At 40.0% G+C, this 26574-nt stretch overlaps 1 protein-coding gene across 1 annotated transcript in view; it reads right to left on the reverse strand.

The window, feature by feature from the left end:
• eif3eb (eukaryotic translation initiation factor 3, subunit E, b) overlaps nt 1-26574 on the reverse strand; it is a 46628-nt gene that overhangs the window by 2838 nt on the left and 17216 nt on the right. The window contains exons 6-11 of the mRNA XM_060942683.1: nt 23160-23285; nt 18113-18237; nt 11604-11730; nt 9125-9226; nt 1989-2098; nt 1376-1478 (exon numbers count right to left, since the gene is read on the reverse strand). Of these exons, the coding sequence (XP_060798666.1) occupies nt 1376-1478; nt 1989-2098; nt 9125-9226; nt 11604-11730; nt 18113-18237; nt 23160-23285 (693 nt within the window). The remainder of the gene's footprint in view (nt 1-1375; nt 1479-1988; nt 2099-9124; nt 9227-11603; nt 11731-18112; nt 18238-23159; nt 23286-26574) is intronic.

The raw sequence follows: 26574 nt of genomic DNA on the forward strand, positions 1-26574 counted from the left end.
TAGGGTCGTTGTCTTGCTGCATGACCCACCTTCTCTTGAGATTCAGTTCATAGACAGATGTCCTGACATTTTCCTTTAGAATTCGCTGGTATAATCCAGAATTCATTGTTCCATCAATGATGGCAAGCCATCCTGGCCCAGATGCAGCGAAACAGGCCCAAACCATGATACTACCACCACCATGTTTCACAGATGGGATAAGGTTCTTATGCTGGAACGCAGTGTTTTCCTTTCTCCAAACATAATGCTTCTCATTTAAACCAAAAAGTTCTATTTTCGTTTCATCCGGCCACAAAACATTTTTCCAATAGTCTTCTGGCTTGTCCACGTGATCTTTAGCAAACTGCAGACGAGCAGCAATGTTCTTTTTGGAGAGCAGTGGCTTTCTCCTCGTAACCCTGCCATGCACACTACTGTTGTTCAGTGTTCTCCTGATGGTGGATTCATGAACATTAACATTAGCCAATGTGAGAGAGGCCTTCAGTTGCTTAGAAGTTACCCTGGGGTCCTTTGTGACCTCGCCGACTATTACATGCCTTGCTCTTGGAGTGATCTTTGTTGGTCGACCACTCCTGGGGAGGGTAACAATGGTCTTGAATTTCCTCCATTTGTACACAATCTGTCTGACTGTGGATTGGTGGAGTCCAAACTCTTTAGAGATGGTTTTGTAACCTTTTCCAGCCTGATGAGCATCAACAACGCTTTTTCTGAGGTCCTCAGAAATCTCCTTTGTTCATGCCATGATACACTTCCACAAACATGTGTTGTGAAGATCAGACTTTGATAGATCCCTGTTCTTTAAATAAAACAGGGTGCCCACTCACACCTGATTGTCATCCTATTGATTGAAAACACCTGACTCTAATTTCACCTTCAAATTAACTGCTAATTCTAGAGGTTCACATACTTTTGCCACTCACAGAATAGTAATATTGGATCATTTTCCTCAATAAATAAATGACCAAGTATAATATTTTTGTCTCATTTGTTTAACCGGGTTCTCTTGATCTACTTTTAGGACCTGTGTGAAACTCTGATGATGTTTTGGGTCATATTTATGCAGAAATATAGAAAATTCTTAAGGGTTCACAAACTTTCAAGCACCACTGTATGTGAAATGTGCATTTTTAAACCATTTTCTTCAGATTCAATTATCTTCAAAGAAGCCTACAGCATTTACTCGTGTTTACTTTTTCTCAACCCATCACAAACAATTTCTAATCACACATGATGCTTCCCAGAAGATGCACAAGGGAATAAAAGCCGCTGATCAAATCTAATGGCTCATCAGCCGTTTTATTGGTCTCTCTGGACTGCACGGCACTGACAGACTGAACGAAAGGGAAATGAAGCAGCAGGCTCTGGGCTTTCTCACCAGTTTGGAGTCGATTTTAGCATCCAGCCTGGCATTACGAATTAGGTTTACTATCCATCGCTCTGCCTCCTCAGGGGTCATGTTCAGCTTATCTGCCAACATGCTGCAGATGGAGTGGAAGAGCAGAGCACGAGGGGAGAGAAAAGAGAGGAAATGGAAAGAAAAAAAACAAACAGCGGTCATTACAAACCATTTCAAGTCAAATCAAATCAATACTGTTCATTCCCACTCTGATCAATAGATTCATTAAACCACGTCTCTGAGGAATAACCTCCATCAAGTTATACATCCCATTAGTATAACTAAGCAGAAAAATAAAGGCGACTGTAAATAAAGGGGACTTGAGAGAAAACAAAACAGAAATGGATCAAAACCTGACTAAAAGTAGCATCCGTGCCTTCACACGTGTACAGAGACGACTCCTGGAGCCTTCTTTTTGTTTCTGTGTCCTATCTTTATTGCTCCCAAAATACACCCTGCTGTGATTTGTATCCGCCGTCCTAAGGGTTTGGCTGAAATCCCGATGATCTTGGCAGCACAGTGCAAATTCACACAAGCTAGCGTCGATTTACAGCGCTAAGAGGATTAGTGTGCCTCGCTTTATAGTTGGTACCTGATGCTGATGCACTGATGGATCCGACAAAACGTCTCAAAGATGAACAGGCGAGCGTTCTCAATAAAATCCTCCAGGCAAGCAACCAGGAAGAAGTCATTCACTAGTACCTATAAAAAAAAAATAGTACACATTATCCATAAGCGCAGAGCTGCAACAGGATGTAGAGGAAACCAGCGATATGACATCACTCTTACACAACCTCATGTAAAATACAATATTTTAAGCTGTTTAATGCCCCTTCAATTGTAAATTAAGACCAGGATTGGTGACGTATCAAATATTAAAATACTCTTTAAAATAACATTTAAAGCTAGACGGCCTTTCAGATTTTTCAAGTGTATATGTCATAAAAAGAATTTTCCCCGACACCCAGTTATTTCTGTTCAGTGGACCAAAAGCTACTGAATTCGAATCACAGACTTCCAATTTTATTAGGTTTTTAACTAGAACAATTAATGAATTTAGGGCCACGTGGCCCTAAATTCTCCGCTACTTTTTCGTGCTTCACACCATGAGCCAGTTCAAGATACTACATCATGCATCACATGGTGGGCTTTCCCCGTTCGCGCAAGGCATTGTGGGATACAAATTTGAAACAGGAGAGAAAAATGGAGGATGAAAGACCAACTACAGTTATGTTGCAAAGGAAAGGAAACACAGGACCAAACTAATAAATAGATGGTCAGCGAGCACCTCGGTGTGATCAGCTGTTTGTTTAGCGACAGTGATGTAACTGTCAGGTAAACCTGTAGATGGCAGTAATGCAACACTGTGGATGCCAGCTGCCGTAAAACCCAAACGATGAAGACGACTACTAAGGTAAACCTGCGCATGCGCACACGGACTTCCCGTCTGCCTCACTGTGCGAAGCGAGCGATTTTATGCACATTATTTACTACAGAATCCTGTCAAATTAACTAACTTCCCAGCCACAGAACGGCCCTTTTTTTAAGATATTACAAAAATAAACATATCACAATGACCAAATTTTAGAGGGAACTAAATTTCACAGATTTTATGAAATCGAAAGGCCGTCTCCTTTTAATACTATTTATTTATTTATTTATTTAAAGGTTTAGTTATCAGGGACAATGCACATTAATAAAACATTTAAACAAATGTAAATATGCCAGAATTAGCCAGAAGGCTATTTTGCATCTGCTGTCCCCGGACTGATGTTAAAATAGTCACCCTAAAAGAACAAAAATTAAAATATATTCAAATAAAACATTTCCAAATAAAAAACTAAATCTGAATAAAAATAAAAAAATAAAAAACAAAACTAAAATACATTTACACACAAGCCAACATAAACTCAAAACCAAACGATTACTACAAACAAAACCAAGAACAACATTAAGCAACAACAAAAAACATCAACAACATTTATAATACAAGACACAATAAGAAACCAACAAGCCATAAACAAGCAGGACAGACACCAAACACACAAAAAAATAACAGTAATACTAGACAAACTGACAAGACAACATGACAGATGGCATCAGAAAAACATCGACAGGCAGGGCAGCAAACATGGAGAAAAATTAAGCACTAACATTTAATGTTGACAGCCTTGACCACTAATTAACTAGCCTGGGAAATCCCATGCTGCTTTGCACAATCGTTCCGATCTGAAAAGACAGCATGGAAACTATGGTCTAAAGGCTCGCCTGAGTTAGGGAGCCAATCAGAGAGTGGGGAGGGGTGGAAAGACGGTGACGCATACTACTCGACAAACGGAAGCTTGTAGTTTATTTGGGACTGTTTACGGATCACATTTAACATGGCGGCGAGCGATACGAACCAAACTTTCGATCAAGCTTTGTCTTGCACAAACGGCAGTAATTGTTCGGTGCCATTGTTTTCCTATTTTTGTTTTGCCTTCTCTTTCTCTTCTTCGCCTCTTCGTCGCTCTAACTACGTCATCGGGTATAACTGCCATGATTGGCCATGGGCTACGTATACGCCAAATGATAGACATTCGCAACGTCCAATAAACGGCCGTTGACAATCGTAAACCACACCTCCCCTACGAGAAATTCAATAGGCGGATTCCAGACCATATTTCACTTGTGATATGGTCTGGTGTTAACCAGACTACTAATTAACCACTTTTTAAAAAAAAAAAATTTAAAGAAGCATAATTTGATTGATTTCTAATGTCAATTGGAATGGAATTCCACTCAGGAGCAGCCCTGATTGAAAATGCAGACTCCTCTAGCTGCACTCCGTGTAGATGTTGATACCACCTTTATCAAGGCCTTAATTTTTTTTCTACAAATTAAGCCTTTTCATGGACTTACAAACTGAAGTAAACTTCTAAATCATTTATACACAGTATTATATTTAATGCTAATCAACAACCAGAGGTGGACAGTAACGAAGTACATTGACTTGAGTACTGTACTTAAGTACACTTTGAGTATCTGTACTTTGAGTATTTTTTTTTTTTTTCGGAAACTTATGACTAACTTCACTACATTTGAAAGACAAATATCGTACTTTTCACTCCACTACATTTCTATCAAGGTCCTCGTTACTATGAAGCAGCTTTGAAAGTGGATGTTTTTTTCTTTTCTTTTCTAAAACGTGATTGGTTTTCTCAGTGTCACTTGCGAAGAGAAAAAAAATAAATAAATCACTAGGGTCAGGTCACATCCAAAGACTGGATAAAATCAAGTTCAGAGATTTCTCAGCAGCATTATTGGAACACGATCAGTTGATGGCAGAATGGAAGGAGGCGGTTCTTCTGAAGAATGCACGCACCCACGGCCCACGAACCCATGTTTCAGTTTTCTGAAAGGATTAAAGATTCCTTTTGTTTTGATTGTTTGCCGAAAACGAACTACATCACGGCCTATAAAAACCCGCCGTCCAACCTGTGGAAGCACATCGAGGGATGTAAACGTTTTATTCCAAGAGAAAGCTCACAATTAAGTTGTCTGTGCTTTTAGAGCAAGCAATGATGTTGCAATAGCTGTGCAGTCTGGTTAGTCAAACTACTTTCTGTGGATTTGCTCACAAAGTTGCCATCGCCTTGTCCATGGCTAATGTGAACACATACAGTAGCTAGTTAACTTGGACACTGTTAGTTAGCATGTAAAAATGGAGTTACGCCAACATGAATAACGTTAACTTATTTCTGAAAGGACTTGAGATACGTTTTAGCATAATCTTGCCAAATAAACAGAATGTAGAAATCTGTGTTTAAAGGTGTTTATTCTACAGGTTCTACAAGCGAGTCAGTAAATCCAGTCGGTTGCTTCAGAGGCATTAGGGTTTTTTTGAATTAATGAATGAACCCTTTATTGTCACTGTTACCAGTGAAATTGACCATCAACCTGTCCTTACAGAGGGGGAACAGGACAGGAAGACAGGGATAAAAGAAAAGAAAAAGAAACACAGTAGTAACATGAGGAAAGATGAGGGAAAAAAGAACACCCCCCCCCCACTATGCTCCTATCAGGAGTACAGTGTGGGAGCATTTAAAAAACCTCTGCACAAGCACACAATAACACAAGTACACTTTAAAACATGAGACTTGAGGGGGTAGGAGGGGAGGAGGTAGAGGTAACCCAGCGCAAGCAAGCAGCCGTCCGCTCCTGCAGCCATGCAAGCGGCGCTGGTCACGCACCCGCTTGTCACACTGGGGGTGAAAAACGGCGACCGCGGAAAATTGGGGAAGGAATGCAAAGAATGCGAGAGTGTCTCCCAGCAGTGACCTTCTGGGGGAAATGATGCCCCAGCAACGGCCTTGATCAAGGCCAGTGCTGTTCAGGGAGCCGAATGTCGATAAGATAGAGATTGTTTGGTCTTTCGAACAGACGCAGTCTTTACACGTCCACACCACTCGTCCATATCTGTCCATTTCTGTTCAATTCAATTCCATTTGGTCTCCGAAATACTTATTCCTTGCAAAGCCGAAAGCGTCTCCAGATGACAACCATGTTGTGGTTCAAGTTCTATAGCCACAGTCTGAGTGCCGACAGCTTTGCCCACCACTTCAATCATATCAGGCAGCTTTGTGGGGCTTTGAACAGCTGTCACCGTTGTCTGATTTCCTCGATATACCAGGGCAATGCCTAATCCAATCAGCAAAAGTCTGGTAATCATGGTTCCGAATAGGTGGATATCTCCAATGTCCTCCACAGACATTCCAGCAGGACAGGTGGGTTCCCCTGAACCCAGAAACTGTGTCAATTTCGTTAGGAGACCAGTTTATCAAATCCATGCTTTTTTAGTTTAGAAATTCAATGCGGAGAGAGTCTCTCAAAAAAAAAAGTATAGGCAGACGAGACGAAACAAAGAGCACAAGCAGGAAAAAAAGGAGAGGAGAGCAGAGAAATGTGACCACCTTCCGTGAAAGCACGGAGAAGAAGACTTGTGTTGTGGCAATAAAATGACAATGCGTTGCCAGAAAATGTACTTCTAATACTTAAGTATTTTTAAAAGCAAGTACTTCAGTATTTTAACTTAAGTAAAAATTTGACTGTTCAACTTTCACTTGTATCGGAGTAACATTTGACCAGTGGGATCTGTACTTTGACTCAAGTAATGAAGTTGGGTACTTTGTCCACCTCTGTCAACAACCTCACCCAGGGTTCTTCAAATCTCATCAAGATATTAAAACTTCAAATGCAACTTGGCCTACTACCTAATTTACAGGAATGAAAACTCGTTCATTATTTGTGTATATTCTGCAGGGGGGAAAAAAATCCCTACAATATTGTGCACTGTTGAAAAGTGAGAAAACAGATTTGCAGAGTGCAGTCATCAAAGTTTAAAAGTATGTAACTGTTACAGCACATTTGTGTCTCAGTGCAGATCCTGTGAGTGACATGATGAATCTACATGCAGAACAATGAAAGGGAACGTAAACAAATACTGGCATTTGTGCTGCATCATCAGACTAATGAAGCCTAACCTTCTTAATCAGGCCACACTGCAGGAGTACAGTCATACTACAAATCTCGAAGAAAAAGTGGCACAAAAACCCATCATCGGTAACTCATTAGTGATGAGCACAGAGTAATAAAACAAAATATCAAAACTTTCCATTATTTGATGCCGTTGTCTCGGTTCTACTCTGTATGAAAGGAAACATCCACTCGGAAACATTAAACATGCTGATACGAAAACAACTGTGATGTGCTTTTCATTATTCATGTGAGACGTTAGCAGTTATCGTGCCACTCTCTGATGTCACATGAGGAAAAAGTTAGTTCAGGAAAATGTATTTGTATAGCGCTTTTAACAACAGACATTGTCGCAAAGCAGTTTTACAGAAAATTAAGGGCTTTAAACATGAGCTAATTTTATCCCTAATTTATCCCTGATGAGCAAGCCTGTGGCGACGGTGGCAAGGAAAAACTCCTTCAGATGACATGAGGAAGAAACCTCGAGAGGAACCAGACTCAAAAGGAAACCCATCCTCATTTAGGTGACAACAGACAGGTTTTTTTTTTTTCACGGTCCGGTTTCCATCAAATCCTGCACTCTGATTGGCTGGCGAGTGGGTCCGTATCTTATCAAATTTGCAAAAAATAAAAATAAAAATGTTCCGTTTCTCAAAATCCAGTGCATAGAATAAAACAGTTATTCCACTCAATCTCACGGTACGTGGCTTATAGCTCACGTACGACTCAATTTCGTGGAATAACTTAATTATCCAACATTCACGAGCTTTCCACCCAACCAGAGAACAAATACCACTCACTCACTTCTGTGGCTCCTGCCAATCACAATGTACTCAGACTTCTTTTGTGCCTAAAGTCGGGGAGCACGAGGTCGTCTAAGGTGGTGTTTACATTAGACCGTATCAGCGGATCATCAGATTAACGTTTTTAAAACGATTCGCGTGCACACAGCAACGCCAATACACGATTCGCGTGCACACAGCAACGCCAATACACGGATACGCTAATCACATGACTAATTAGACGGCAGTTGAAATGTGTCAGTGTGGCTCAGCGCTTCCTCCTCAGCGGCTGCGCTCCAAATCACTCCGCCCTGAACAGCGAGTGCCCTCTGGAGGGTGCGCACTCCGGCCCTGCGCAGCTCACAGAGCGCGCGAGTGAAGCGCACGAGCAGTGATTCGGGACTGAGCCGCTGTGTGTGTGATCCCAGTGCATATTGGGCATGCGCAAGTCACTCACCACTTGCAAGTGGAAGGATGGCAAGCCTAAAGACAATCACAACTACACAATGGGCAGTATTTGCATCTTACCATGAACAACATTAAGAATGACAAAGCAAAGCATTATATTCATACTTTTATACTCTTTAATGAAAAACAAAAAGGTGATACAAGGCGGAAACAATAGCAGGAAGTGAAGTCCGCGCCGTTTTTCAGCAGTCGCGTCACATGACCAACGTGGCATGAACAACGCCAGCGAATCAGGAAGGTGGATGTCACAGTGACGTTGTCCAATGACGACGTCAGCTAGAGCTCAGCACTGCGTTTCCTCGTATCTCAATGTTTACACAGCACCAGATCAGATACGAACTGGGTTGAATACGTGGGCCCTGGCGGATTCAAGTTGTTCCGCCTGTGGAGTCGTTTCCCGGCGTTTTAATGTGAACGGACAGTGCAGCCGCGACGAAAACGAGACGGATACGGTCTAATGTAAACACCACCTAAAATCTTGGCTAGTTAGTGATCAAGAAGGTGACAAGCATTATGGCTCCCTTAGACTATCAGAAAGTAGTTGAATATCACTGTGGGTAACATAGGAAACAGTGTCCAAGTGAAAATAGATCAACACAAGATTAATCAAAGAAATACAGCACTGGACACAACTGAACGTCACATGAATTCACTAGAACTAATGATATGCAAGGGGTTCGGGGTGGATTTTTCCTTTACTGAAAAATTAAAAGGAGAGAGAGCCGTGTAGTTCAAAGGAAAAGCTCGGAGGCTTTTGTTCTGACAGAAGAAGTGACACTTTGAGGAAAAGCAGTAAATCATACAGGACAAGGATAAGTAGTGGATAAATTGCCCTTGAGCTCAATGTACTGTATTATAAGCTTAAACTAATATTTGGCTCCAACTACCAGAGATGACAAGTCGAGCCCAGACGAAAAACACACACACGTACGTGCACGCACACACACTAAGTAGTCAGCCTTACCGACTCACACTCCCTGAGTTTCTTCTGGGCACTGTCAAAGTCAAAGTTAACATACAGGCATTCCACAAACTCCGTGATGGGATCCTTGTACGTGTAAGACTCCTGAAGCAAGAAAGAAACACAGAGCTTAGCATTATCCCTCCACTAATGTGACAGCTAGCATCAACTACTCAGGAATGGAAGCAAGCAGCTCACTAGGAGCTGCTTCCAGTCACAGCTGCATTTTAAAACAAGGAGCAAAAATCGGCACAAGAACTCGGACAGGAAGAAAACGTTCTATGGATCAACAACCAAAATACATTATTTGAAAAATGAACCTAAAATTTTAATATTTGGATTATTTTTCTAAAATATATCTGTACAGAGTGTCTGATTTGCAAAGATGCTGTGCAATAATAACATGACAATAAAACAAAACAAAAAAAATTTAAATATTAAATACATTAGATCATTCTATATAATAAATATTAAAGCTGTACTGCCTTTCAGATTTTTCAAGTGTAGGTCATAAAAAGAATTTTCCCTGACACCCAATTATTTTTGTTTAGTGGACTGAAAGCTACTGAATTCAAATCTCAGACTTCCAATATGATTAGTTTTTTTTTTTTAAATAGAACAATTAATGAATTGAAGGCCACATGGCCCTAAATTCTCCACTATTTTTTCCTGCTTCACCATGACCCAATTCAAGATACTACGTCATGCATCACACGGTGGGCTTTCCCCATTCATGCAAGGCATTGTGGGATACACATTTGAAACAAGAGAAAAAAAATGGAGGACGCGAGTGTGCGAATGAGGGCGGCACGGTGGTGTAGTGGTTAGCGCTGTCACCTCACAGCAAGAAGGTCCGGGTTCGATCCCCGTGGCCGGCAAGGGCCTTTCTGTGCAGAGTTTGCATGTTCTCTCCGTGTCCGCGTGGGTTTCCTCCGGGTGCTCCGGTTTCCCCCACAGTCCAAAGACATGCAGGTTAGGTTAACTGGTGACTCTAAATTGACCGTAGGTGTGAATGTGAGTGTGAATGGTTGTCTGTGTCTATGTGTCAGCCCTGTGATGACCTGGCGACTTGTCCAGGGTGTACCCCGCCTTTCGCCCGTAGTTAGCTGGGATAGGCTCCAGCTTGCCTGCGACCCAGTAGAAGGATAAAGCGGCTAGAGATAATGAGATGAGATGAGTGTGTGAATGAAACGTGAAAGACCGACTCCAGTAACGGAAAGCGAGAAGAAAAGACATTATGTTGCGAAGGAAAGGAAACGCAAGACCAAACTAAGAAATATCGGCGGTCAGCGAGCACCTCAGTGTGATCAGCTGTTCGTTTAGCGACAGAATGATGGAACTGTCAGTGCATGGTCAAGGTAAACCTGTAGATGGCAGTAATGCAACACTGTGGATGCCAGCTGCCGTAAAACCCAAAAGAAGGTGGTAACCCTGCGCATGCGCACACGGACTTCCTCTGTCTGCTTGACTGCACGAAGTGAGCGATTTCATGCATATTATTTGCTCGGGAATCCCCTCAAATTAAATAACTTCCCAGCCACAGAATGGCCCGATATTTTGTGAGATATTACAGAAATACACATATAACCCTGTAGAAGGATAAAGCGGCTAGAGATAATGAGATGAGATGAGACATATAATCACAATGACCAAATTTCAGAGGGAACTAAATTTCACCGATTTTATGAAATTGAAAGACTGTCTAGTTTAATAATATAAATCTAAATAATAATATTAATCTTCATGGGTAATGTCTCAGTGGTACATTGTACCAAGTACAAATGGTACAAAGTGATCAGAGGACCATGAAGATTGTTGGAAAATGGACGTGTGTACACTACCGTTCAAAAGTTTGGGGTCACCCAGACAATTTTGTGTTTTCCACAAAAAGTCACACTTTTATTTCCCACCATAAGTTGTAAAATGAATAGAAAATATAGTCGAGACATTTTTCTGGCCATTTTGAGCATTTAATCGACCCCACAAATGTGATGCTCCAGAAACTCAATCTGCTCAAAGGAAGGTCAGTTTTATAGCTTCTCTAAAGAGCTCAACTGTTTTCAGCTGTGCTAACATGATTGTACAAGGGTTTTCTAATCATCCATTAGCCTTCTGAGGCAATGAGCAAACACATTGTACCATTAGAACACTGGAGTGAGAGTTGCTGGAAATGGGCCTCTATACACCTATGGAGATATTGCACCAAAAACCAGACATTTGCAGCTAGAATAGTCATTTACCACATTAGCAATGTATAGAGTGGATTTCTGATTAGTTTAAAGTGATCTTCATTGAAAAGAACAGTGCTTTTCTTTCAAAAATAAGGACATTTCAAAGTGACCCCAAACTTTTGAACGGTAGTGTATATATACACGGAATTTTATAGGTTATTTTATACCTTTACATATTCTCTTTAAAATAAATAAATAAATAAATCCAAAACCATTTTAAAAATAAGTTTGATATGAAAATGGTATTTTACCTGTTGAATAACTTTGACCAGGTCTTTGAGGACTTGCCTGCGCTTCCTCACATCCTTATTAGTGATGACAGCTGTGGTTAGGTAGCGCAAGATGTGTGGGCACATGGTCTGTATAGCATTCAGATACCTGCAAGAAACATCCAGTAACCACCCTGAGCTACACTGGAGTACAGAGACAGGCTGGAAATCTTTGGTGTGCTTTATTTAACAACCTACAACCTGTCTTTCTGAACTTACACCTAACACACAGGCACACGGATTATTATGAATCAAGTTTTAATGTTCGGTCTATCTGCAACCAACTGAACCTATTTGACTGCAGGGCAACAGCAGATAAAAAACTAATAGCCTGGAAACGTAATCTGTCTGTTCTGGGTGTCTGGGATAGTGATTTTTCCATTCTGGCAGAAACACCCCAAATTACAGTCATTAGGGCAAATATGTAAAGCACTTACATCATGATGTGCTATCAAGCTTGTTTGAAAAGATACAATTCTTCAGGAAATGAACCCTGTTAGTAAACCAGATTGCATTTTTGAGCGAGTTACATTTCACATCGCCTTCCGTTGTAGTGCACGAGCCAGTTTTGAAAGCACTTATTAAAAAAAAGCGTACACCTAGTGAACACTGAATATCAATTGTAAACCAGATCAACTGTGAGCTACTGCTCACTTGCGTATCCCTCCGCAATGCAAGCAATCGAAGGAATAGGACACTTATTATGAATGCTGACTTCAACAAATAATTAACCCTGAAACAAGTAAGTAAAGAGCAGTGTCTCTCCCCAGGGATTTCAAATAGCATCCTGGTAAACTGTCATTTTGAAATAGCATTATGCTTCTTGAAATAGCGTCAAAATCCACCCTGTGTGTTTCGTAAATGCATTCAGTCGGTAAACAGGAAGTTGCTGTCCGACAGACCTGAAAACAGTATACACGGTATAGAACCCCAAGCTGAAGCTCGGTACCAAATATCAAGCAGTTGTGATTTGTAGTTACTGAGAAAAATGTTACGAAATTTTGTAAACCCATGCTATATGTTTCGTAAATACATTGTCAGTAAACAGAAAGTCGATGAGCGACAGACCTGAAAATGGTATAGAACCCCAAGCTGAAGTTTGGTACCAACTGGCTATGATTTGTGGGTGCTGAGAAAAAGGGTGTTTCAGATGGACGGACAGACGTAAATAAACCAGTATACCAGTGGCGGCTGGTAGTCTTTCAAACAGGGGAGGCTGGTCGGTTATGATATTTCCAGATTTTAAAAGAAAAAAGAAAAACCATCAATTTTGCCCATACTCTTGCCTCTGATCTGGTTGATTGTTGTCAGGGTCACAAACTGTGAAATAACAGGTTCTTTTGGCCCATTAGCCTACTGTCCAATATACATGATGGTGGTGTTGGGGGGGTATATTTTAACATTTTATATTTTAAAATTGTGGCATGTTGTTTAAAAATTGATCATTATTGAAAGCAGCTCTTTGTCAGGAACCTCAGCAGTAACAGCAGAGTGTTCTGGAATAGGCACAAGCGCTGACCTTGGGAAGCCAAACATAGAGCTGGGTGCCACACATTTCATTCAATGACACTTTCCCTACATTTTACTTATTTTGACTTAGAAAATTTCTTAAATAAAACATTTAATGTTTTATTGACAATTTTGATAACCCTTCACTTTTAATCCAGGTCTGTAGTGTGAAATGTTCTTGGCTGTGTTTTTGTTTAAAAATGTTTTCCAAATTGTAGCTGTGTTTAATTCATATCCAGAGAAATATATATTCCAATATAATATACTCAGCATAAACATTTTAAATAGATTCTATATTTTTGGTCCATCCATGACATATTACTAAAGTAGCCTATTTACTGTTGCTGATATGGGTCACTTGCTGTTAGCCAATTCACTTTCTCGTACCAGGAGAGCTGAAAGGAACGAGTATTATTCCCTACCTTTTTCACCAAGTCAATTTGAGGCGTTGCTCTTTAATTTTAAATTTTTCCTCGAAAGGAAGACTGGCAAATGGCTTCGCCAAAATTAAATCAACAACGCTTGGCATCCGTGCGCAGCTTTCTTGCTAGCTGACTAGCCCCCTCAAGTTCAAGTTCAGTCACTCAAATAAACGAAATTTCTGGAACTAAGATAGCAAACTTGACAACACTATATTTACACTTTATTTACAATGAAAATATATACAAACTAAAAAAGCTGGTAGAAACCGTATGTAATGAATGAAATCGAAATGTAAGCTGATCTCTTACAATACGCCACACCGCTTGCAAATCCGCATGGGACTGAACTGAAATTCACCGCTGCCTGTCTATAGTTGAAACGAGCTGTCAATCAAAGAAAATATCCAGCCGCTTTCACCAATCACCAGTCTCCTCGCGGAAAGCTTTGCCATGTCTCTCCCACTGTGAGGCTGGGAGTCCGTGGGCGGGCGTTTTCGCAGTATTTGTCCAATAATCGTCTTGCATTTTGATATTGAAAAGCGCAGAGCTCCCAAATGCCACTGAAGTGCACTGAGGCTGGGCTGCATCGCGCTGTCACGAGGGGGAAAAACTCACGCACACATTAGGCGAACTGGGGAAAGTTATAACGGAATGATTTCGCACTGTAGTTGGGTTGAGCACATATATTTCTATGATTCTGGATCTGAAATAGCAATGTTATAAGGTCGGCTATAACATAAGCCTAGTGCAATTCATCCTACACGATGTTCGTCATTTTTAGAGGAGGCTGAGCCTCCCTCGTTGTCTTAGAGCAATCGCCCGTGCAGTATACTAATAAAACCAGTATAATAAAAAAGTATGTAAAGTATTATGCTGGGATGGAGCTGTGAGGCTGAGATTTTTTAAATACTATCACTACTATACCCAACTCCCATGTTGTCAGTCTCACTGCAATGCCGGGAACCAAATACCTAATACCGTTCCATGAATTGATGGGGTACACAGTGACCAACAAACTCTACAACGAACCAGTGTACACTCCATAACTGTAGACCTGAAGATACAAATTTTGCAATTGGCCCTTCTCTGAAGACATACAGTGTCCTCCACGATTACCATCACCCCTCTGAAAGATTAGTAAAAAGGGTTGGGGGGGGGATACATAAATAAAATAAATAATCATCCACCTTTTAGTGAAGTAGCTTCATTTCAAACTGAAATGATGAATGGATGACTAACCCTCTGTCTGAAATCACTCACTACTCACTATATAGTGGGGACACCATTTTGTAGTGCTGTTCAAATGGACAGTGAGAATTATTACATCCTATATAGTGCACTCAAAGTATCCCACAATGCACCGTGAAAAGTAGTGTACAACCGATGGTCACTAACCAAGCAATATACTAGTGCATCTCAAAAAATTAGAATACCATGAAAAAGTTCCTTTTTTTTTCATAATTTAATTCAAAAGGTAAACTTTCATATATTCTATATTCATTACATGTAAAGTGAAATATTTAAAGCTTTGTTTTAATTTTGATGACTATGGCTTATAGCTCATGAAAATCAGAAATCCAGTATCTCAAATTATTAGAATATTCCCTAAGATCAATCAAAAAAAGGATTTACAATACAGAAATGTCCAACTTCTGAAAAGTATATTCATTTATACACTCAATACTTGGTTGGGACTCCTTTACCATGAATTACTGTATCAATGCGGTGTGGCATGGAGGTGATCAGTCTGTGGCACTACTGAGGTGTTATTGAAGCCCAGGTTGCTTTGATAGTGGCCTTCAGCGTATCTGTATTTTTGGGTCGGGTGTTTCTCATCTTCCTCTTGACAATACCCCATAGATTCTCTATGGGGTTCAGGTCAGGCAAGTTGGCTGGCCAATCAAACACAGTAATATCATGCTCAGCAAACCATTTGGTAGTAGTTTTGGCACTGTGGGTAGGTGCCAAGTCCTGCTGGAAAAGGAAATCAGCATCTCCAAAAAGCTCGTCAGCAGATGGAAGCATGAAGTGCTCTAAAATCTCCTGGTAGATGGCTGTGTTGACTTTGGACTTGATAAAATACAGTGGACCAACACCAGCAGATGACATGGCACCCCAAATCATCACAGACTGTGGAAACTTCACACTGGGCTTCAAACACCTTGGATTCTGTGCCTCTCCACTCTTCCTCCAGACTCTAGAACCGTGATTTCCAAATTAAATGCAAAATGTACTTTCATCTGAAAAGAGGACTTTGGACCACTGAGCAACAGTCCATTTCTTTCTCTCCTTAGCCCAGATAAGACACTTCTGACATTGTCTCTGGCTCAGGAGTAGCTTGATATTAGGAATGCGAAAGTTGTATCCCCTTTCTTGAAGATGTCTGTTCGTGATGGGTCTTGATACACTGACACCAGCCTCAGTCCACTCCTTGTGAAGCTCTCCCAAGTTCTTGAATCAACTTTTCTTGACAAGCCTCTCAAGACTGCGGCCATCCCTGTTGCTTGTGCACCTTTTCCAGCCACCCTTTTCAGCAATGACCTTTTGTGGTTTACCCTCCTTGTGGAGGGCATCAGTGATCATCTTCCGGACAACAGTCAAGTCAGCAGTCTTCCCCATGATTGTGGTTGTGTGTATTGAACTAGACTGAGAGATGCACTGTGTTCATACTGTTTTACTCAAACTCGAAATGAAATATTCTAATATTTTGAGATTTTTTTTATGTTTTTGTACTGTATGCCATACTGATTAAAATTAAAATAGCAAAATGCTTGAAACATTTTAGTTTGTGTGTAATGAGTCTATAATATATAATTTTCACTTTCTTAAATAACTGATGGAAAATACTGAACTTCACAATATTCTAATTTTTTGAGATGCACTAGTATACTATCATGCATTGCGGTCGCGCTCAAAGGAAGAAGGGGGGAGGAGAGGAAAGAAGAAAAAAAAAGTGTGTTGGGGTGAATGGACGGAAAAAAAACATAATAAACAAACATTCGGGTACAATTAAAAATAGCAAAAAAAAATAGAAAATCTAAAATAGAATAAGACAGATAAAATATAAGAATAAAAGTTACAGCGCAGAGCGAGGAATTAATCAAAAGCCTCAAATCTGATTTAATAAAAGGCAGCAGCAAATAAGAAAATATTCAGCCTTGATTGAAAAGAACTGAAAGATGCAGCAGACACAGAGTACAGGGTTAGTCAAAATTAACACTAATGGATTATTTTTCTCCTTCAGATAGACGTACGCCATGGGCGACAGATTAAATGGTCCTGTTGCTCGCTGGTTGTGTGTTTAAAGGAACAGTCCACCGTACTTCCATAATGAAATATGTTCTTCTCTGAATTGAGACGAGCTGATCCGTACCTCTCCAAGCTTTGCGCGACCTCCCAGTCAGTCAGACGCGCTGTCACTCCTGTTAGCAATGTAGCTAGGCTCAGTATGGCCAATGGTATTTTTTGGGGCTGTAGTTAGATGTGACCAAACTCTTCCGCGTTTTTCCTGTTTACATAGGTTTATATGACCAGTGACATGAAACAAAGTTCAGTTACACAAATTGAAACGTGGTGATTTTCTATGCTATGGAAAGTCCGCACTATAATGACAGGCGTACTAACACCTTCTGCGTGCTTCGGCAGCGCATTGATACCTTCACTGTGAAGGATTGAAAACACCTGACTCGAATTTCACCTTCAAATTAACTGCTAATCCTAGAGGTTCACATACTTTTGCCACTCACAGATATGCAAGATTGGATCATTTTCCTCAATAAATAAATGACCAAGTATAATATTTTTGTCTCATTTCTTTAACTGCGTTCTCTTTATCTACTTTTAGGACTTGTGTAAAAATCTGATGATGTTTTAGGTCATATTTATGCAGAAATATAGAAAATTCAAAAGGGTTCACAAACTTTCAAGCACCACTGTAGACCCTCTATATAGAATTCCCTAGATATTAAGTAGGGAGTCGTGAATGAGTGAGTGATTTCAGGCACAGGGGAATAGAACCTGGCCTCTGTGTCACCTCATATTTGTTCCCCAGTTAATCCGGAAGTCATGGACTACAATCTGAAAGTTCCTACACACTCTAATCAACTCAAACGTACAATTTAAATGGGAAATATAATATGCTTCAGTTACGTCGTGTTCACCATTTCCAGGGCTGCCAATAATAGTGGCACATGTGGTTTTTTTTTTTTTAATTATTATTTCTCGATGAGGGATTTTTTTTCCCTGAATAAACGTATTTCAATTAAAGGTTGGATTTTTTTCCATTTCTTCAGTGTGAGATGAAGTGACTTCACCAAAAGGTGGATTTTCTCCAATTCATTTTTACTAATCTTTTCAAAGCCAGAAGACGAGCACAAATTGAAGCTTTATACTTCAAATTATACCAAAGTGCTGAAACTGGGTCTGAGCTTGTTAAGTGGTCATGCTAAAATGCACTGCTGCCTCAAATTCCTGCATTTCAAACAGGTTTTTATTCGCTACTTAGAACCCTTGCGGTTACTCTGATACGGATTCTCAGCACGTCGCTGTAGCTGCACTCACTGAGGCTGGTACAGGAACAGATCGATGATGTTGTCCCGGCCTTTGGGGTGATTGAAGAAAACAAACAGAGACCAGTGAATGAGCCACGTCCTCTGTTGCAGGGACTGGAGAGGAGAACTGACCGACTGCAATAGGGGGAAAATACATACATGTACATTACACAGATGTATAGGATTTAATCAACACTACGTTACTTAGAAATCATATTCCAGCCGTTATTACAGCTGACACAGCACGTGAGCAAAGAACTAAAATAAGGCTGCACAATAATAAAACAAATTAAGATTACATTATTCATTTTTCAACAACTACTACTGTAGGATTAACTACCCATGTCCGTCATTAAACCGTAAGCAATGTTAATTGTAATAATTTAATGCATATCAATTAACATATGTTTAAATATTAATAAGACCAGAATTGACTGTTTATGTAAGCAGTGACTAAAAATGTGTAAAAAAAAAATTAGTTAAATTATAGCATGTTCCTAAATGCTCATAACTTACTCAACTCTGGTCAGCCAAGGTAGGAACAAAATAGTTTCATTTTCATATCATGAGTCTCAGACATTTCACATACAGTGCCAGTCAAAAGTTTGGACACCCCTACTGTTTCACTGACTATTTTCAACATTGTGGAACAATACTGAAAACATCAAATCTATGAAATAACATCTGGAACATGTATGGAATGATTCTATCCACATTCACTGGATATGAGTAATCACACGCTCTGATTGGCTACTTTACTACTCGGATATCAGCTCATATACCGTGAGTACAGAAAAACACAATGGTGGAGCGTGTTGCTGAACCAACCGAGGACGAAATACGTAAAAACTCGACTCGAAAACAAACCCGCCAAAAAAAAAAAAAAAGCAACAAAATATGGAATAAAGTATTTGATGGTAAAACCGTATCTTTTTAAAAAAAAATTCAAGAATTATTATTACAGCATTTTCACAAATTGCTCCTGTCGTTTCGCCGGTTTGTTTACATTCTAAGAGGAAATTATTTTGTCAGACGTTTTGTATTAAATTATCAAATTTGCAAAAAATAAAAATGCTCCATTTCTCAAAAATCCAGTGAATGTGGATAGAATAAAACAGTTACTCCATTCAATCTCGTCGTACATGGCTTACAGCCAACTCGGTGCTACGCACTTCGTCGGCTATCAGCTCATGTACGACTTGATTTCGTGGAATAACTTAAATATGTGGTAAACAAAAAAAGTATCTAAAAAAACAAAAACAACAGACTTCACATTTTAGATACTTCAAAGTAGCCGGCGTTTACCTTGACACTTTGCATGCTATTGGCATTATCTGAACCAGCTTCATGAGGTAGTCACCTGGAACGCTTTTCAATTAACAGGTGCCTCGTCAAAAGTTAATTAGTGTAATTTCTCGCCTTCTCAATGAGTTTGAGATCAAACAGTAAATAATAAAAATGCAGTAAATAGCCCGATTCCACAACTGTAGCAATCCATATTGTCAAGAACCGCTCAACTAAGTAAAGAGAAATGACACCCATCATTACTTTAAGATATGAAGTGGCTTTTAATTAATAAAAATAAAGAAAAAGCATTGAATTACAACGCAAGTCCAAACTTTTGACTTGTACTGTACATCTATAAATCTCTGCGTCAAAATCTGTATTTTAGTCACATTAAATGTTGATCTTCCTAATATCAAAGCAAATACATCAATAAACCTCCATGGTGCACAGTATGTAACCAACCAGCCCATTAAAACAGTCACTGTTTACAAATATCAATCAGCTATGTACAAGATCAACTGTGAGCTACTGCTCACTTACGTATCTCCCCGCTCTCACTTATATCAGAATTAGGGATGGCGAAAACTAAAAAAAAATCTTGACCGACCACCGAGCCTCATTAGCCGGTTAAAATCAGTTAACCTATGAGTTTAAACAGGGATGCAAACGGCGCACCTTTTGGTGGATGCCGCCTTTTTCATGGCTGAATCGTGCAGATCCGATTTTTTTTTTGGGGGGGGGGGGGGGGGGGGGGGGGGGGCGTTGAAGTGTCTTAATAATTTCAATGGCATTTGCTTATTTAGTAATTTTAATACAGAATTTACTCTGATGAAATTATTCAGACACTCCAACGCCCCCCCTAAAAAAAAAAACGGATCTGCACGATTCAGCCGTGAAAAAGTCGGCATCTACGCCTTTAGTTTGCGTGGAGAGATATGATCTGCAATAACATGCACTGTTGGCTACAGACCGAAACATACTTTCAGAATGCACTGGCCAAGGCAGGACTAAACTCGATGTGCCTTCTAATTTAAAAAAAAACAACAGAATAGTCATTTGTAAGCTAAAAGGCCTGTGTCTACACTTTTCTCTCGCCGAGTGGCAGCTGTCTTCAACTGGGGCGGGAGGGCAGGACATGACTGAATGGGGGTTTCTGATTTGTCAGCTGTCTTCAACTGGGGCGGGAGGGCGGGACATGACTGAATGGGTGTTTCTGATTTGCCAGCTGTCTTCAACTGGGGCGGGAGGGCGGGACATGACTAAATGGGTGTTTCTGATTTGTCAGCTGTCGTCCTTACACCGCATGGCATTCCCCAAGCGTTTACAACACAGAATTCCAGGTTCTCCACTCCAAAATCGGCAGCTTCAAAACGATTGATTTTTTTTTTTTTTAACCGACAACCAAAAAAAAAATTAACCGGTTGACGTTGATTCGGTCAACCACCGGTCAAACGGTCATCGGTTAACATCCCTAATCAGAATGCAAGCAATCGAAGGAATAGAACACATTATGAATGTTGACTTCAACAAATAATTAAGCCTGAAACAAGCAAGTCAAGAGCAGTGTTCTCCCCAGGTATTTCAATTAGCATCCTGGTAAACTGTCATTTTGAAATAGCATTATGCTTCTTGAAATGGCATCAAAACCCATGCTATACGTTTCATAAATACATTCAATCGGTAAACAGGAAGTCGATGTGCGACAGACCTGAAAACAGTATACACGGTATAGAACCCCAAACTGAAGCTCGGTACCATATACCAAGTGGCTGTGATTTGGGGTTGCTGAGAAAAAAGGTGTTTCGGATGGACAGACAGAGGTAAACCAGTACACCACCCTCCCCTTCGGAACGGGGGTACAATTACTTGAGAAAAACAAAAATTGTGTAGACCTGTTACTACACACAGTATATAAAATAGTAAAATATAAAAACACACAGGGCGGCACGGTGGTGTAGTGGTTAGCGCTGTCGCCTCACAGTAAGAAGCAGGGATGAGAATGAAAAATATTTTAAAAGTCTGAAAAAAACGGGGCATGGGTCTAATTATTTTTGGCTATTTTTTTTTTTTACCCCCGAACCATTAATTTTATCAGCAAAAATTTGCAATTTATTTGGAAATAAATTCCCCTTCTTGGTGGACTCCCAGGTGAAAATGATTAATATGGTACAAAAGACTTGTTTTTAATCAATTCACATTTGATGATTTCAAAAAATCAATGCACCTTTTAATATAAACGAGCTCTACAGTATTATATTTCTGCATTCTTGCTATTCATGTCTTTGAATACTGTAATCCTTTAAAATGAAGTGCAAACCAGAAAAAAGTTCTGTCATATAATTCTCTTAAGCTTTCTTCTGATGTGATCATGGTAGCAGGAGGTTTTGCATATTAAGCAGGCAACATTCAACATCACTCATCACTTCCCTTTCAACTGTTGTGTGGACTAACTAGGTTTTATCTGGACAGGATGTTGTGTAATGTAATACAGATACCATATGGTCAATCTGAAGATCGAGATGGTGATTTTGAGTTAAAGAACAGGCATGTACAATGGGCATTACATATTGGAATTTTTTTTAAATCAAAAACTATAAGTTCATCTCGGCCTAAAAAATTTGGGCAGACGCTCCCGCGCGGCACATCCCAGCAATTCCGTCCCCCTATGAAATGAGCAATAAGTAGGAGAGTTATACATGCTATCATACCTAAAATTTTATCAGAAATATAGATATGATACTATGATTCTCCCCAACATGCTACATTAGATAAGCTAACCCCATTTATAAAAGATACACACTTATATATGACGTGTAATTGATATATTTTTGGGGCGCGCGCTCTCTCTCTCTGCCATGCTGATCCTGTAGGCTGCACTGACTCAAACTCCGGTCCTCGAGAAAAGAGATAAAAGCCCGCCCACACTGAAAGCTGATTGGCTTATTTTGCTGAGTAACCCAATCAAGATGCTCTTTGTCTGGCATGTGCTACATGAACAGGCACACAGGCAGTGTTGCCAGATTGGGTGCTTTTAAGTGCATTTTGGCGGGTTTTGAACATATTTTGGGCTGGAAAACGTCAGCAGTATCTGGCAACACTGCACACAGTCTCCCTCGCGCATGCACATTGTAAGATGCGTGATGCAGACCTTAATGTTGCACGCGCACGCTCTTGCTCGCTTCTATCAATATGCAGGAGACTCCCGGAACTTCCGGGACACTTGGGATGTCTGCGTTATAAGGTGACCACAGATCGTTAATCGTACCCCCCCCCCCAAAAAAAAATTTCTCAACGGATTTACATCGATCTCACAAACGATCATTTTGGTCTGAAAAAGTCGGAAATCCGCCAATCGGCGGAAAATTCTCATCCCTGAAGAAGGTCCGGGTTCGAGCCCCGTGGCCGGCGAGGGCCTTTCTGTGCGGAGTTTGCATGTTCTCCCCGTGTCCGCGTGGGTTTCCTCCGGGTGCTCCGGTTTCCCCCACAGTCCAAAGACATGCAGGTTAGGTTAACTGGTGACTCTAAATTGACCGTAGGTGTGAATGTGAGTGTGAATGGTTGTCTGTGTCTATGTGTCAGCCCTGTGATGACCTGGCGACTTGTCCAGGGTGTACCCTGCCTTTCGCCCGTAGTCAGCTGGGATAGGCTCCAGCTTGCCTGCGACCCTGTAGAACAGGATAAAGCGGCTAGAGATAATGAGATGAGATAAAAACACACAGTACATAATGTACTCTAGTCTGAAAATACAAACACCCTGATCAAACACTCACGCTGTTGTCGATGGTCTCTCGGAGGCGGGTCAGGTCCTCCATGGCTGCCTCCCAGTTCTGCATGAGGATCTCTGAGGCTAGTTTTCCCCACAAAGAGCTCAGAGCATTCCTGTCTGTGGAAGGAACCTGACATTCCCAAAAAGAGTGGGGGCAGTTAAACAAGGTAAAAATAAAGCCATTTTGGTCATGTTTCTGTCGTCAGTTCTTCATTAACACGGATCATCAGGAAGTTAATGACTCAACATGAGGAGACAAGCAAATGCTGCTGTAGCAGCTGATCTACCACACAGATGCGTCGACACTTCCACAGTAGCGTCCCAGAATTATTTTCCTTCACTTTTTATCCCATTATTTTATTGCATAATAAACAGTTATTCCACGAAATCGACTCATACATGAGCTGATAGTCATGAAAAGTCAGCTTATAAGCCATGTACGACAAGATTGAGTGGAATAACTTTTATTCTATCCACATTCACTGGATTTTGAGAAACGGAGCATTTTTATTTTCTGAAAATTTGATAAATAAAACCTTTATACAAAACGTCCAACAAAATAATTTCCATTTGGAAAGTAAACAAAGCGGCAAATTGACAATAGTAATCTGTGAAAAATGCTTTTATAATAATAATAATAATAATCTTGAAAATGTTTAAAAAGATACGTTCTTACCACCAAATACTTTCATTACATACAGTATTTTGTTGCTTTTTTGGGGGGGGGGGTTTCGAGTAGAGTTTTTATTTCGTCTGTTTGTTCAGCAGGACGCTGTGCCATTTTGTTTTTCCTCTACTCATGGTATATGAACTGATTGGCTACTCTACTATTACGATAGAGTGTGTGATCCCTCATATCCATGAATGTGGATTAAAAAAAAAAAAGGTATTGTATATGGTTACTAATGCTACCAAAACTATTCCAAAATGTGAAATGTACAGTATTTGGAGGTATAAACAAACATTGCAATGTTTACTTTTAGTTGCTGGGTCACATGCTTGTCCAAAAACATGCATTTTGTATTTGGCAAAAAGACATGTTACAGGAATAAGCTTATGAAAATTATTGAAATCACCATTTTCTGTATTATACAATAGGGCTGGGCAACATGCCAATATAAATATCTGATAAATTATATTATGTTACTCTTTACTGAGATAATGTGAATATATTTTAATTTTTAAATCATTTTACTTTTTTTAAATGATTACAAAGTAGCTGGAAAAAGCTGAAGAGAAAATATTAAATCTTTAAAAATTACACAATTTTTACAGATTTTTTCTAACTTTATTAATGTAATTTATTTATTAAATATATTTTTATTCATGTCTTTTTAATGTAAAATATTTATATTTTTACAGACATTACATAAAGTAAAATAAGTTGGGTTTTTTGTTGTTTTTTTAAATACAACACTGCAGTTGTTTAGAAATGGCGCCAAGAGACATTCCTAAGTTCCTGAATCTGTGGTCTTCTTTCTGAGATCTGCACCAAGCTCCTTGGACTTTCCCATTGTCCTGTGTGTTGGCAAATCCAATGAGTGCTGTTAAACACTTTCAGAACCACTCAATTAATAACCTAGGCGGGTGCATGTATAATTTTGACCCTGTGTTGATTTCAGAAAATGCAAAACAAATTGAAAACTTGTGCACCAACTTTTTCCTCTATTAAATATGTTGCACAATTATTCAGCCACAGAACAGTTCAAAGAAATCACTGAAAGCCAAACATTGCCATGATATTCATGTCCATGATGACATTTGTGTCTGTGTCAGTAAACCTCTGACCACAACTGTGTGATCACCACTCTCCCCCAGTATACAGTACACCATGTCTATACTATCCGCAGTCACACTGTTATACCCTATGCAGTGAGCATAGTGTCTTGCAAAAGTATTCATCCCCCTTGGTGTTTGTCCTGTTTTGTCGCATTACAAGCTGGAATTAAAATGGATTTTTGGGGGGGTTAGCACTATTTGATTTATACAACATGCCTACCACTTTAACGGTGAAAACTGTTGTTTTATTGTGATACAAACAATAATTAAGATGGAAAAAACAAATCTGGAGTGTGCATAGGTATTCACCCCCTTCATATGAAACCCCTAAATCAGAGCTGGTCCAACCAATTCACTTCATGAGTCACATAATTAGTTGATTAAGATCCACCTGTGTGCAATCAAAGTGTCACATGATCTGTCACATGATGTCTGTATAAATCAACCTGTTCTGGAAGGACCCTGACTCTGCAACACTACTAAGCAAGCAACATGAAAACCAAGGAGCCTCCAAACAGGTCAGAGACAAAGTTGTGGAGAAGTATAGATCAGGGTTGGGTTATAAAATAAATAAATAAATAAATAAATAAAATATCCCAAACTTTGAATATCCCATGGAGCACCATTAAATCCATTATAGCAACATGGAAAGAATGTGTCACCACTACAAACCTGACAAGAGAAGGCCGCCCACCAAAACTCACAGACCGGGCAAGGAGGGCATTAATCAGAGATGCAACAAAGACACCAAAGAGAACACTGAAGGAGCTGCAAAGATCCACAGCAGAGATGGGAGTATCTGTCCACAGGACCACTTTAAGCCACACACTCCACAGAGTGGGGTTTTATGGAAGAGTGGCCAGAAAAAAAGTCACTGCTCAAGAAAACACATTTAGAGTTTGCCCAACAACATGTGGCAGACTCCCCAAACACATGGAAGAAGATTCTCTGGTCAAATGAGATGAAAATTTATATTTTTGGCCATCATGGGAAATGCCATGTGTGGCGCAAACCCAACACCCTGAGAACACCGTTCCTACAGTGAAGCATGGTGGTGGCAGCATCATGCTGTGGGGATGTTTTTCATCTGCAGGGACAGGAAAGCTGGTCAGGACTGAAGGAAAGATGGATGGCACGAAATACAGAGCAATTCTGGAGGAAAACCTGTTTGACTGAGCCAGATGTTTGAGAATGGGATGAAGGTTCACGTTCCAGCAGGACAATGACCTTAACAATGACCTAAAGCGACACTGGAGTGGTTTAAAAGGAAACATTTAAAATGTCTTAGAATGACCTAGTCAAAGCCCAGACATCAATCCAATTGAGAATCTGTGGCATAATTTTAAGATTGCTGTACACCAACGCAACCCATCTAACTTGAAGGAGCTGGAGCAGTTCTGCCTCAAGGAATGGGCAAAAATCCCAGTGGCTAGATGTGCTAAGCTAATAGAGACATACCCCAAGAGACCTGCAGCTGTAATTGCAGCAAAAGGTGGCTCGATAAAAAAGTATTGACTTTGGGAGGGTGAATACTTATGCACACTCCAGATTTCTGTTTATCTTAATTATTGTTTGTGTGACAATAAAACAACAATTTGCACCTTTAAAGTGGTAGGCGTGTTGTGTAAATCAAATGGTGC

This window comes from Neoarius graeffei, chromosome 16 (assembly GCF_027579695.1).
Source record: "Neoarius graeffei isolate fNeoGra1 chromosome 16, fNeoGra1.pri, whole genome shotgun sequence".
NCBI lineage: Eukaryota > Metazoa > Chordata > Actinopteri > Siluriformes > Ariidae > Neoarius > Neoarius graeffei.